General features: G+C 48.2%; 1 protein-coding gene across 1 annotated transcript in view; it reads left to right on the forward strand.

The window, feature by feature from the left end:
• LOC119442346 (lysosomal acid glucosylceramidase-like) overlaps positions 1 to 12,500 on the forward strand; it is a 46,564-nt gene that overhangs the window by 23,735 nt on the left and 10,329 nt on the right. Inside the window, 4 exon segments of the mRNA XM_037707187.2 lie at positions 6,813 to 6,913; positions 9,067 to 9,249; positions 9,901 to 10,065; positions 12,264 to 12,397. Of these exon segments, the coding sequence (XP_037563115.1) occupies positions 6,862 to 6,913; positions 9,067 to 9,249; positions 9,901 to 10,065; positions 12,264 to 12,397 (534 nt within the window). The 5' untranslated portion in view covers positions 6,813 to 6,861.

Below are 12,500 nucleotides of genomic sequence, written 5' to 3' on the forward strand. Positions count from 1 at the left end.
ACCGCCATAGACACTCAACTACTCCACCTCTGGGAGGGCAGAAGGGCCTACTCAAGAGATGGAAGAGGCAGAAACTCAACACAGCAACTCAAGAAAAGAATCGCCCTATTGACAGAACAGTCGCAGGAGTATGCTGAACAGCTAGCGAGACACAACTGGCGCGCCTTCTGCGATAAGCTTCAGGGCACGCTCAGTACCAAGAAAACGTGGCACTGCTGCGCGCTCTCCTCGACGAAGGTCCCACCAAGACGCAGCAACGGCAACACATCCGTCGATTAACACACAACTACGACGGCTCGGAGGAAGACCTACTTCGCGAACTATGCAACAAGCTCCGCGGTCCCTCCCAACCAGCGACAAACCCCGCCACTCAAAGAATATGAAGGCAGACCCAACGCTGACTTGGACCGGCCCTTCACACCAGCAGAGCTCCAAGCAGCCATCTCCAAGCTCACGAGAAACACGAGCCCAGGCAAGGACAGAATAGTGAACAAGCACCTACGACAGCTGCCCCAACAGGCCTTGACGGCTCTCCTCCGGTATTACAACGAGTGCTGGGACAAAGGAGAGCTGCCGGCCGCGTGGAAGCACTCGGAAGTGCTCATGATACCAAAGCCCAACAAGCCCACAGCTCTCGAGAACCTGAGACCAATCTCTCTCACTTCGTGCGTTGGTAAGCTGTTTGAGCATATGGTCCACGACCGGCTCACATCGCACCTCGAAGACAATGGGCACTATCCAGACACTATGTTCGGCTTCCGCCAGCTTCTTTCTACGCAAGACGTCTTTCTTCTCCTAAAGGATGACCTCATTGACCACCTCAGCAAGAATAACAAGTCGTGCGTCCTTGCCATCGACATGAAGGGCGCATTTGACAATGTCAGCCACAAAGCAATACTACAAAACCTCGAGGAGACCGCCTGCGGTTCAAAGACCTACGGCTATGTCCGTAACTTCCTCACCGGCCGGACGGCCACGGTGGGGATATCCAACTTACGCAGTAAGGAATTCAAGCTGCCGAACAGGGGAACGCCGCAAGGCTCCGTCGTGTCGCCCCTCCTATTCAACGTGGCACTCCTCAAGCTCCCCCGGCTTCTCGAAAACATCCCAGGCCTGCGTCACGCCTTCTACGCGGACGACATCACGCTCTGGACGCGAGGAACGAGCACCGGAGAGCAAGAACGTTGCCTTCAAGAAGCGGTTGATGTTATCGAGCACTACCTTGATAGCTGCGGCCTCGACTGCGCACCTGAGAAATCGGAGCTACTCGTACTCAAGGCACGCACAAGGGGTAGACCTCCCACCTACGAAGCTCCAGACCCATGCGTCACGCTCAACGGGATCCAAATACCGAAGGTCGCCTCGCTTCGAGTACTCGGCTGCACCTCCACCGAGATGGATCAGGAGTCGCCACGCTCCCACGGCTCCAACGCACATATCCCAACTCACACGCCTCGTAAGAGAGTAGCTAATCGACGCAGTGGTCTCAAGGAGCAAGACACCCTGAGAGTCGTTCAAGCTCTACTGACAAGCAGAATAACGTACGCAACCCCGTACCTGGCTCTCAAGAATTGCGAAGTCGACAAGCTCAATGTCATCATCCGCAAAGCTACGAAGCTCGCCATGGGTCTACCACCTGTGGCATCTACCACCCGACTTCTTAAAATGGGTGCTCATAACACCTGGCAAGAGCTGGTGGAAGCCCAGAAAACCAACCAACTCGAGAGGCTGAAGCTCACGCCGACGGGCAGATCGGTCCTTGCGCGCCTCGGCTACGCAGAACGCTACATCTCCGACGCGGACCGCAAGGTCAAGATACCGCCATGCTTAAGAGAATCCCTGAGCATCGGCAAACTACCGCGCAACATGCATCCCGAGCATCATCGGGGACGCCGGCTCGCTCGAGTCGACGCCATCCGAAGACGCCACAAGCACGATCCAGATGCTCGCTACGTAGATGCGTCCAAATACCCGGGGAAAAACCGCTTACGCCCTGAGTGTGGTTGACTCGAGAGGCCAAGAACTGGCATCCGCCACAGTCAGGGTGCGGAACTCGGAGACAGCGGAAGAAGCGGCGATCGCCCTCGCCACCACTACGAGCACGAACGCGGTCGCAGTCTTCACGGACTCCCAATCCGCAGTGCGCAATTACACGAGAGGCTGAATATCAGTGGAAGCAGTCAAAATTCTGCAGAAAAGAAGCACTCCGCTCCCTTACACCTGCGTCACGTGGGTACCAGGGCACGAGGGGCTCGAGGGAAACGAAGCGGCACACGCCGCGGCCCGCGACCACGTCAACCGGGCCTCTTTCGACGCCTCGCGAGACCCCCGACCGCCTGATGACGCAACGGAAACGGAGACAATACCCCCCACGTATAAAGCCATCCTCCAACACTACCGATTGGGACGCAGGGTGTACCCGCCACCTCATCCAAAACTGACGAAAGAGGAAAGCACCGCATTGCGAAGACTGCAGAGCAATACGTACACACATGGGATCCTTATGCATCGCATCCACCCGACACTACACACATACAACTGCCCGATCTGCGCCGTGCCAGACACTCTGGCGCATTTGCTACTAGAGTGCCCGTGGCGCCCGAAGACGCCGTTACTAAACATACAACGTCTGAAGACGTGAACCTCCTCGCCGAGACGTGGGAGGCCAAGATCTCCACCCCGGCCCTGGACGAACAACGACGTCTTGTCGCCAGAGCCCGGGATGCTATCGCGGCCAGAGGATTCCTGGAATGAGGGACCCTCCCACCTAGAGTGATCCACAGCTCAAACGCTCGGGAACACCGTCTCGAAAATTAAAGTTTATATCATCATCATCATCATCATTCGCACGCTCTCTAAGATGATAGCCATGTACATTAAACCAGACCACACAAACTGGGACGCAATTTTGCCATTCGTGAATTTTGCGTACAATACCGCCGTACAACTGGTTACTCGCCATTCTACCTCGTCTATGGCCGCTCGCCCTCTCCTTTTCTTGACGTCTCTTTCTTCTGCGCCCCGGTCACTCTAGCTGCATCCTCTTGTGAACAATATATATCACGCCTCCTCCACTGTCGCCAGCTCGCCCACTTTAACACTGAAGCAAGGCAACATGACCGCAAGAACCTCTGTGACGCATCCCATCGCGCAGTGTTCTTCCGCCCGGGCGATGAAGTGCTACTGCGGACACCAGTTCGCACTCCTGGCTTATGCGAAGTTTAAGTTTCGGTTCATAGGCCCATACAGAGTCTTGGAGCAGACTTCTCCCCTTAATTATCGCGTCCAACCTATTGTGGTTCCAACTGACCGCCACTGTCGCCCTGCCGAGGTTGTCCACGTCTCTCGCATGAAGCCTTTCATAAGGCGTTCGTCGTCCCTTTAAGTTGCGGCCAGGCTGGCCGCTCGCACGCGGGGGGAAATTGATGATGATGATGATGATGCCTCAACACTTGGCACAACCTACTGAGGGGGATAGGCCACGAACCGGGTGGTATTATGATAGAAATTTAAAATAAATTAATTTATAAATACAGAAGTATAAGAATAAAAATAAATGACTAATTGAAAATGAGAAATAAAGCAATAATAAAAGAATTAAGTAGTCCATACTAAGTTATTCAGCCTTGCCTGAATAGGAATAGTAATATGAATTTAATAATAAATTAAATACAGCAAAGGAAATACGTAGATTTTGAATAATAATAATAATAATAATAATAATAATAATAATAATAGTAATAATAATAATAATAATAATAATAATAATAATTGTGGTTTTGTGACATTACTTTTGAATTTGCTGAAGCTATAATTTATTGAAGGATAAATAAAGTAATCACGTAACAATGGGAAAATATTCATAAGGCAATCTTTTTGTGTCACATAGAAAGTTATAAATGGCTCGGCAAACATTCCCGTGGGCATATCCAAACACCGTGGCTCCAAGTGAGAGTAAAACTGAACTGCTTAACGGCAGTCCTAGATTACGAAGTGTGTGGGCATTTCTTAGTCACTTCTTCGTTGGCTGCACATGTTCATCATCTCATTGGCTTCGTCGTCTTCATCTTGTGGGGACTCATCTTGAGACTGATCTGTGCCTCGAGTGTGATTGGTTCGCCGCATCTTCGGGGCGTATTAAATGTCGTGTTAACGCTACGTCACAATATCTTTATTGTGATTGCTATTATATGGACATTCCAAGTGCATTCGTCGTCGCAGTCGCCGTGATGTTTCGTTTAAAATCCAAGGGCGATATCACCATCGCCGCGTGCCGTATGCTGCATGCGCGAGTGAAAGCAGGCGAGGGGAGCCGATGATCGCGGCTAATATGGCGCGTGCAAGAGAGGGAAGCTGACAGGAAACGCGTGTCTTCCGTCCCACGAAAGGCCGTGGGGGGACGGGAGGGAGGGAGGGGGGGGGGGCGGTACTGTTCTCCGACAGCAACTGCGTGTTTCGCGACCGCGCGCATAGGGAACCGACGATCGCGGCTCAATCTTGCGCGCCCCGGGAGGGAAGCGGGGAGGCAGCGCGGGAGGGAGGGAGGGTTGGCGGCGTTCTGCTCCGGCACAAACAGCGTTGAAGCGGTACACAGCACGAAGGTCACTTCGCTCGCTGCTGCTGCCGCGCTGCCTGACGCCAACGTTTTGACAATGAGTGTCCGCGGTCATCGAGTGTGATGTGTTCACGTTTTCGTGCGCACGCTGACACGATGTTTGCTAATTTAGTTATTAAGCGATCATTTCCAAGTTCATACAGCCGATGAAACTACTATCCTTACTTCGTATTGCTGTCAACTAATTTGCTATCGCAATCGATGCTTCGCCTTTCGGGCGAAACTACGGCTTTTATATCAAGCATAAGTTCGATAAAAGGGTTATGCTAGAATTACGTATGCATTGCGCCACATAAGTATTTATTTGCAATACGGTAGGATTTTAAAAAAATATTGGAATGAAATGTAGGTAGGTTCCCTGAGAAACCATGTAGGTTATACAAAAATGTATCTCGAAGCCCTGGCGGTACGATTGGCTCCAAGCAGAAGTGCAGGGATGGTCTGTATGCGGAGTGTGGTGTTTAGGGCCCATTCACACTTGCGACTAGGCGAGGTCGCGTGACCGATTGCGACTGGCGACCAGAAAGCTACTCAAGACGACCCACGAGTCGCTAAACCGAAATGTCTCGCGATATGCCGTTCACGTCTGCTTGAAATGCCATCGTCGCGTGAAATAAGCGTCAGCGTATACGGACGTCGTGTTCCCTCGCGTCTGATTGGTTCAGCTGTTCTGCGACTGAAAAATCGAGCAGTGAGCGACTGGCCCGAAACGGTCGCATTTCGAGAAAAGCGACCATTTGTGACTACTTGCGACTGGTCGCTTTGCGACGAACTTGGTCGCGCGACCTCGCCTAGTCGCAAGTGTGAATGGGCCCTAAGTCCTCTGCGTTTGTATAGAAATGTCCTTCCTCATTGTGTACAACAGTTCCGTGTACAATAAATATTCATCTTGTTTTACTGCGATGACAATTGTATGGACACTCCAAGCAAGTATTTGCTATCGGCATAGCCGTAAGGTTCCATATGTATTTAGGTATAAGTATGCTTATGCCATGCAATGATGCGGTATATGCAGTTTACATTGCCGCACCCTTCTATCCCTAAAGTTGCTTATAGCAGGTCTTACATTCTTGACAAAATTATTCCTGTGAATTTTGATGACGGCAGCCCACAAACCAATGCTATGAAAGAAAACAGCGTTAGCGCATGCCTTTTTATCTTAAATATTCTCAGACTTAAATCTAATAAGCGCGAATAAATAACAGAGCTCAAACCTGAAAATGATGTAACTTTATTGGCCCGGCTGTGCACTACCTCCGTGATCGGCCCAGGAAATAAGTTTGAAACATACCCGATACAGAGAAGTGGTGGTAAAGTGACTAAGAAAGACGTCGGCATTAATAAACACAAATGAAATTGTCCAATGGCAGGATTCAAAAACAGGAGCCTTAGCACAACAGCTCGTTATTACTTATTCAGCTTACGGTTTACTTCAATTCAATTCGTACGGCCACTACAGCTACGAGTCTTACACTTCGTGTAATATTCTAACATGTTGCTATCGCATTATTTGCTTCGCCCTTATGGCAAACTGCGATATTTATTAGCGCATGTTATTCCCATACTTGTCATGTTTGTTTGTTTTTATGTTGTTGCTCTTCAATTTTGTATAGCCTTATATTTTACATTTGCGCATGTTTTCCCTCGTACAGTGTCTGCTGCAATACCGATGCCATTTATCTCTGTATGTGTTGACATTTTCTTTGTACTCTTGAACCAGTTCCTTTTGTAATGCATCATTGGAAGCCCTGAGGCTACTATAAATAAATAAATAAATAAATAAATAAATAAATAAATAAATAAATAAATAAATAAATAAATAAATAAATAAATAGAAATATAAAATATAATATTTACCCATTCTAATTAATTAATTAATTTTCCCCAGTGTCCGTTACCTGACCTTATTCAATTAATCGAAGGTGTCGAATGTTACCGCAAGTGCGCTGCGAGATAGCCTCGTGGCCAATTCGAGATCATTCGTCCCAAAACAGTGCCTTTCATATGTGGCACCACGCTGTAATCGATACATGAGGATTTTACTATTCCTTTTAACGCTAAGATAGCACTACTTCTCGCTCACCACAACTGTAATGAGAACATACCAATTTCCATCACACGAGATTCTCTAGTCAGAAGAGTTTGATTATTGTTACAATTATTATCTTCTCTTTTTTTTTAAATGATGTACTTCAAGAACGGCAGCACATAGTAACATTCAGCATTGAATTTGAAAGCCAGGTGCCATGGGAAAAGACATGCTGACAACCTTAGCTACGCTTGCAGTTCTTATATCTGGTAAGTGTTTTTAACGTTTAGAACGCCGTTAAAAAAATAGCATCAATACCTTTAAGGTAGCGAAGTGCTCGTTTATGCTTGAAAACACAGTCAAGAAGAAACATATTCGGGGTGCATAATCGACTTAATTACACTCTTCCGTATCTCTCACAGACCTTGCCACCACAGACAAACATTTCGCTAGAAAGGAGAAGGTCCAGGTTCCTCCATATTCATGCTTCCTAGATACTGAGGCACCACGTACAGGTTTGTCGTACAGGGAGGTAGCGTGGCGAAGCTATTACGGAATGCTCAACATTGAGTTCAAGTTGGTAGAGATAATAGAGTTATTCCTGCTACAGACAATTGCTGCATGTAGCACCAATTTTCGGTCTGTACTGCGCTGTGCGCCTAACAAAAATACAGTGCTCATTGTTCTGAAGAAGCCAGTGGTCCCTATTGTAGACTGTAGACCCTGAACTGAAATTCTGTGTTTATGTGAAGTTGCCGTGAAGTGTGAAAACCTTATTTCGTCAATTTCTCCTTTATGTTGCCTACATTGTCATTGGAACATTATTAGGACTATGGCGAGCAGTTAGTTGCCTTTAAAGAACAGCTTTCCTTGCACTGGAACACTTTTTATTGCGATAGCAATTATATGGATACTCCAAGCGCATTTCTGCCGTCGCCGTCGCCGTGATGTTCCGCATAAAGTCCAACGGTGATAACGCTGTCGCCGCGCGCCGGATGCTGTATGTGCGAGTGAAAGCGCGCGAGGGAAGCCGACAATCGCTACTCAATCTGGCACGCGCACGATAGAGAGGCTGATGGGAACCCGCCGTCTTCCGTCGCACGAATGGCCGTGGGAGGACGGGAGGGAGGGAGGGGGGGGGGTGTCGCTGTTCTCTGACAGCAACTGTGTATTTCGCGACCGAGCGCATGGGGAACCGACGATCGCGGCTCAATCTCGCGTGCGCAGGGAGGGAAGCGGGGACGCAGCGCGGGAGGGAGGGGTGGCGGCGTTCTGCTCCTACACCAACTGCGTACTTTGCACGGCCGCGCGTGGTCGCGCGCGCCTTATCTTGAACGCGATCTGCAGGCGGCTCATAACGTTTTGTGTGCGGTGTTCTTGTCGCTCAATTTGCGTAGAAGTGGTACAGAGCACGAAGGTCACTTCGCTCGATGCTGCTGCCGCGCTTCCTGACGCCAACGTTTAGACAGTGAGTGTCCGCGGTCATTGAGAGTGAGGTGTTCATGTTTTCCTCCGCATGCTGACACGATGTTTGTTAATTTAGTTATTAAGTGAATATTTCCAAGTTTATACAGCCGATAAAACTATAGTTGCACGGTTCTTGCGAATTCTCGGTTCAGCGAATAATATGTCCAAGAATAACATTTTTACTGTTCAAAAACGCAGACACTCGTATTAATTTTTCGAATTCAAAATGAAATTTCGAGAGGAGAAGTGTCAAGGGTTTCACGGAACCAATTTGTAAGCCGCTCAATACACAACACCGTTGAAACGACGCGTTGCATGAACGACAGCCACAACTTGGTGGCTTCTTGTCATTCTATAGGGGGCGATATTGCCTAATGGAACTTCCTCCAAAGCTGTCTGGTTTGTGGTTTCTGTTCACACACTTATTTTGAAAGCCACTGCTTCAATGCGAACAGGGCATCGCATTGCTGTGCTGATAAGAATGCAGTGTTCTAATGCATAATACAACATAGGCTGTGCAGCATCGTTTCCAGAGCACCCATGCCCGAGAGCGGAGGTAGACCTCAATTAGCCAAATGCACAGGTTATTGAAAGTTTTGAGCGCAAGCGGTCAATTTGACCCTCCCTAATCAAAGGTTTCATGTGTGTGCTAAATATTCCAAATATTTGCGTCCTTTTCAGGGAAATAATTAGGGCTTTACACAAACCACGTCATATTCGTTACGAATGACACGTGAACATCGAAATTTATCGGAATGCCTGCGGAAGCGCTTCCATGGCACTTGAATAATTAGACCAGTTGAGCATGTCAATCAGAAATGCAAGTAGGCTGCAAATAGGCTGCATGCGGTTCCAATAGTCACGTACATCCTGCGCAAATTGGAGTCGCATAAAACCAACAGGTTCCACTGCACGTTTTGACTCATTTGACTTTTTTTTTATGCACATCGGATAGTCGCAGCTCCCAAGTGCTGGCCAAGGGACTATGGCTTTGGCAGTCCTGTGTGCGTGTGCGGAATGACGTACTGCGACTTCATCGGCGACATCGGGCCCCTGCCGAAAGGAGCAGCCATTGCCTTTGAGAGCAGCAAGGCCGGACTCCGATTCCGGAGAACTGTATTGTTCCGCAAAGAAACGGGTTAGTTTCTAGGCGGCCTCGTGCGGTCATCCAATCCTATACATGCATCTGTTGAGTAATGACATATGTTCTTTGGCCCTGACTGCCCTGACTTTGATATAAGGAACCATCGCTATTTCGTACCGTTCTTTTCAACGCTCTCTTACCTTAGCGTGCGCCTTCAGCAAAACAGTATTGAATGCTCTCTTTGCGTGTTCCGTTTCTGTCCGATGCGTGAGTTTAACATGCAACGATGACACTAGTGCCAACTGTATTGTACATTGCTGAACTGCAGCGCACATGAAAAACCAAGGACACAGGGATAGTTAAAAAAACAAGCTCTGTTTTGCTAACAGCGCTTGTTTATAATTCTACCTGTGTCCTTTGTCTTTCGCGCGCACTGCATTTGAACAATGAACTCGCCTAACTTTCAGTTCTATTGAAATATACTGTGTATATGTGCTTAACATAACCTGTCCAGTTGACTGACCAGGTCGCTTGTAGCCAACCGTCTGGCGATGTTACCTGAAAGAACAGCCTACTCTTGCGTACGCCCACACTCACAAAAATGTTTCGCTAGCTTACTTCTTTTTCTTGCTAAACGAACGCGGGGAGAGAGAACTGTTCTTCGCGGCATTCAAGAAACTCCTCGTTGATTTTATTTTTCAACAGGACCACCTGGCAACAACACTCTGCTGATTGTGATAAACCCTGGAAAAACGTACCAGGAAATCTTTGGTTTCGGGGGCGCCTTCACTGACTCAGCTGGGTTAAATCTGAGAAATCTCCCGATCCAGCTGCAGGACGCTATTATAGGGTCCTATTACTCCACAGCAGGTAAGATCAGTGGTGCTTTGGCGCATGTCATTTGAATCTTCAGGGCGTGACACTGGCCATTCCGAATGTCTTAGAGCTAATCGCTTCAACTTTAAAGCTCCTGCCTTCATACAATTAACGCTGTCTAACCGCCAAAACCGCGGTAGAGGAGTATGGGTTTAAATGCTTTATGCTGCGGGCTAATTGTTATCGTTAGTGTTATTAACAGCGAAGCTAAGCCAGCCGTAATTTGTCGTGCGTAGCAAGACACTACCAAGAAATAAAAAAAAATTGTCGCAGTTTCACCTGAAAGGCGAAGCATCAATTGCGATAGCAAATTTGTAGAGAGCTATACGGAGTAATGATATTAGCTTTATCAGCTGTATAAACTTGGACATGCAGCAGCACCGGCAACACGCAGAATTATTGTCGACGCCTTCGGCGTTTTGCCCGCGTTCGCTCAAAATGCGTGCGGCGTTGGTGACTGTTGCCGGAGCCTCTGATATAAATAGGCACTTGGTGCCGCAGCTAAACGTCGCCTCCCTTCCCTCCCCCTCCCCCTCGGCCTCTCGCGCGTCGGAAGAAGGCGCGTTTGCTCTACATATATGGTGATTGTAAAGGAGGAAAGAGACGCTTACTTCTGCAGCCCTTAAGCGAGCACGGCGCATCTGCAGAAGATAGTGCCAACCTTTCCCTTTCCCTCAAGAACCACTTATCATCATCACGGCGCAGAACGCGCGTTTGTTCTCCGCCGTGCGTTCACTCCCCTTGAAAGCGCGCGTCCCTCGCGCCCTTTCACTCGCACATACAGCGTTAAGTGGTTCTTGAGGGAAAGGGAAAGGTTGGCAGAAGATAGCGCCAACCTTTCCCTTTCCCTCAAGAACCACTTATCGGCGACGATTTCATCTCCATTGACGTCATACGGAACCTCACGGCGACGGCGACGGCGACGCCGACGGCAGAAATCTGCTTTTGAGTGTCCATATAATTGCTATCGCAATAATAAATTTTCTTGCCGAGGGGGGATTCGAACACGTGTAACCCCGGTCCCAAAGCGAGCGTCGTAACCACTAGGCGTAGTGGTTACGACGTGGTAGGCGTAGTGGTATAGAGCCACGCTTTCAGAACGTGCATTTATGCGAACCATATGATTGAGTTCGAGCGTCGTCGTGTTCGTCCATAGCTGGCGCGTTCGTACGCTCGTGCTCTGCGAGGTGAAGAGGTTTTGCGCGCTATGAGAGCGAGAGAGAGACGCATTCACGGAGGGGGTCTCCTGGAACGCGGTGTCGGCATTGGAGCGCGGTGTCGGTGTTGCAAGCTGCGCTATGCAACGCGCAGTGACGGCCATAAGTCCGAGAGGCACGAAAAGAAATTATCATAATGATGAGTAATAAGATGAAAAGTTCGCGCACACTTCCGAAAAATGCTGGGCTTCGATCGCCCAGCTTCGCTGTTTCAAGCGTTGCGCGGCCGAGTGCAAAGTTTTTATTAGTATTATCTTTATTGCAATCATCCTCATGCTGCGTACAAGCACCGATCTGGAATATATATCGGATGAAGTGACATATTTATTAGGTTGTTGCTTATACATCAAAGGTCGAACCAAGGAAGCGTAAGCCCGGATAGATCGTTTCGACAAAGGCACTTGTTTCCTTGCGTTGATGAATACAAGTCCTCTTGTTCAAACGCTGCCTCCTGGCTGACGCTACATTATTTGTCCACTGCTGAACGGTTGCTGTGAAATCTTCGTCCTGTTTGAATTTGTATCAGAGGTGTCGGTTTCGGAAGCACGGCTATTTAGAGGCGACTAGATATTGTTCAAAAGAGCAATGAATTGGGCTAGTTGGTGGCTGTTCATAGTATCTTCTTGCGCTGTGTATTTAATGACGAAGATTGGAGCAAAGACGACCATCCGTTGTCGTCGACTCTGTTCCCGGCGTCGTCATTAAGTACACACTCAAGAAGACAGTAGTTTTGTTGTTTATCCTGCATTATGTATCTTTGTTTAAGAGGCTTGAGGTAACATTTATGGCAAATAATACATTTTTAAATGCGATTCCATGAGTGCTATTGATGCCTGTAGCATTTTAATAGTCTCCTGCTTGTGAATTTAATGCGTTGGTCACACCCTGTACTTAGGACGGAAGCAAATTATTTGCAATGATTTGGCTATCTTCCAAGCGAATCGCCTATTGATATTATCTCCTTGTTGACGGCAGGAATAGAGTACAGCATTGCCAGGATACCAATGGCCAGCACTGACTTCTCAATGCGCAAGTACACCTATGACGATTCTCCAAACGACTTCTTTCTGCTCAACTTCACTCTCGCCGCGGAAGACATCCACCTCAAGGTACTGGCAGTGATTAGCGAAACATTACTTATGCATGACTTCATAAGCTAACCTCAGTCTGCCATTTAGTTTGACAGTTATCATATGTCAGTGCTTGTGATCA

The sequence above is a fragment of the Dermacentor silvarum genome, chromosome 2 (assembly GCF_013339745.2).
Source record: "Dermacentor silvarum isolate Dsil-2018 chromosome 2, BIME_Dsil_1.4, whole genome shotgun sequence".
Lineage (NCBI taxonomy): Eukaryota > Metazoa > Arthropoda > Arachnida > Ixodida > Ixodidae > Dermacentor > Dermacentor silvarum.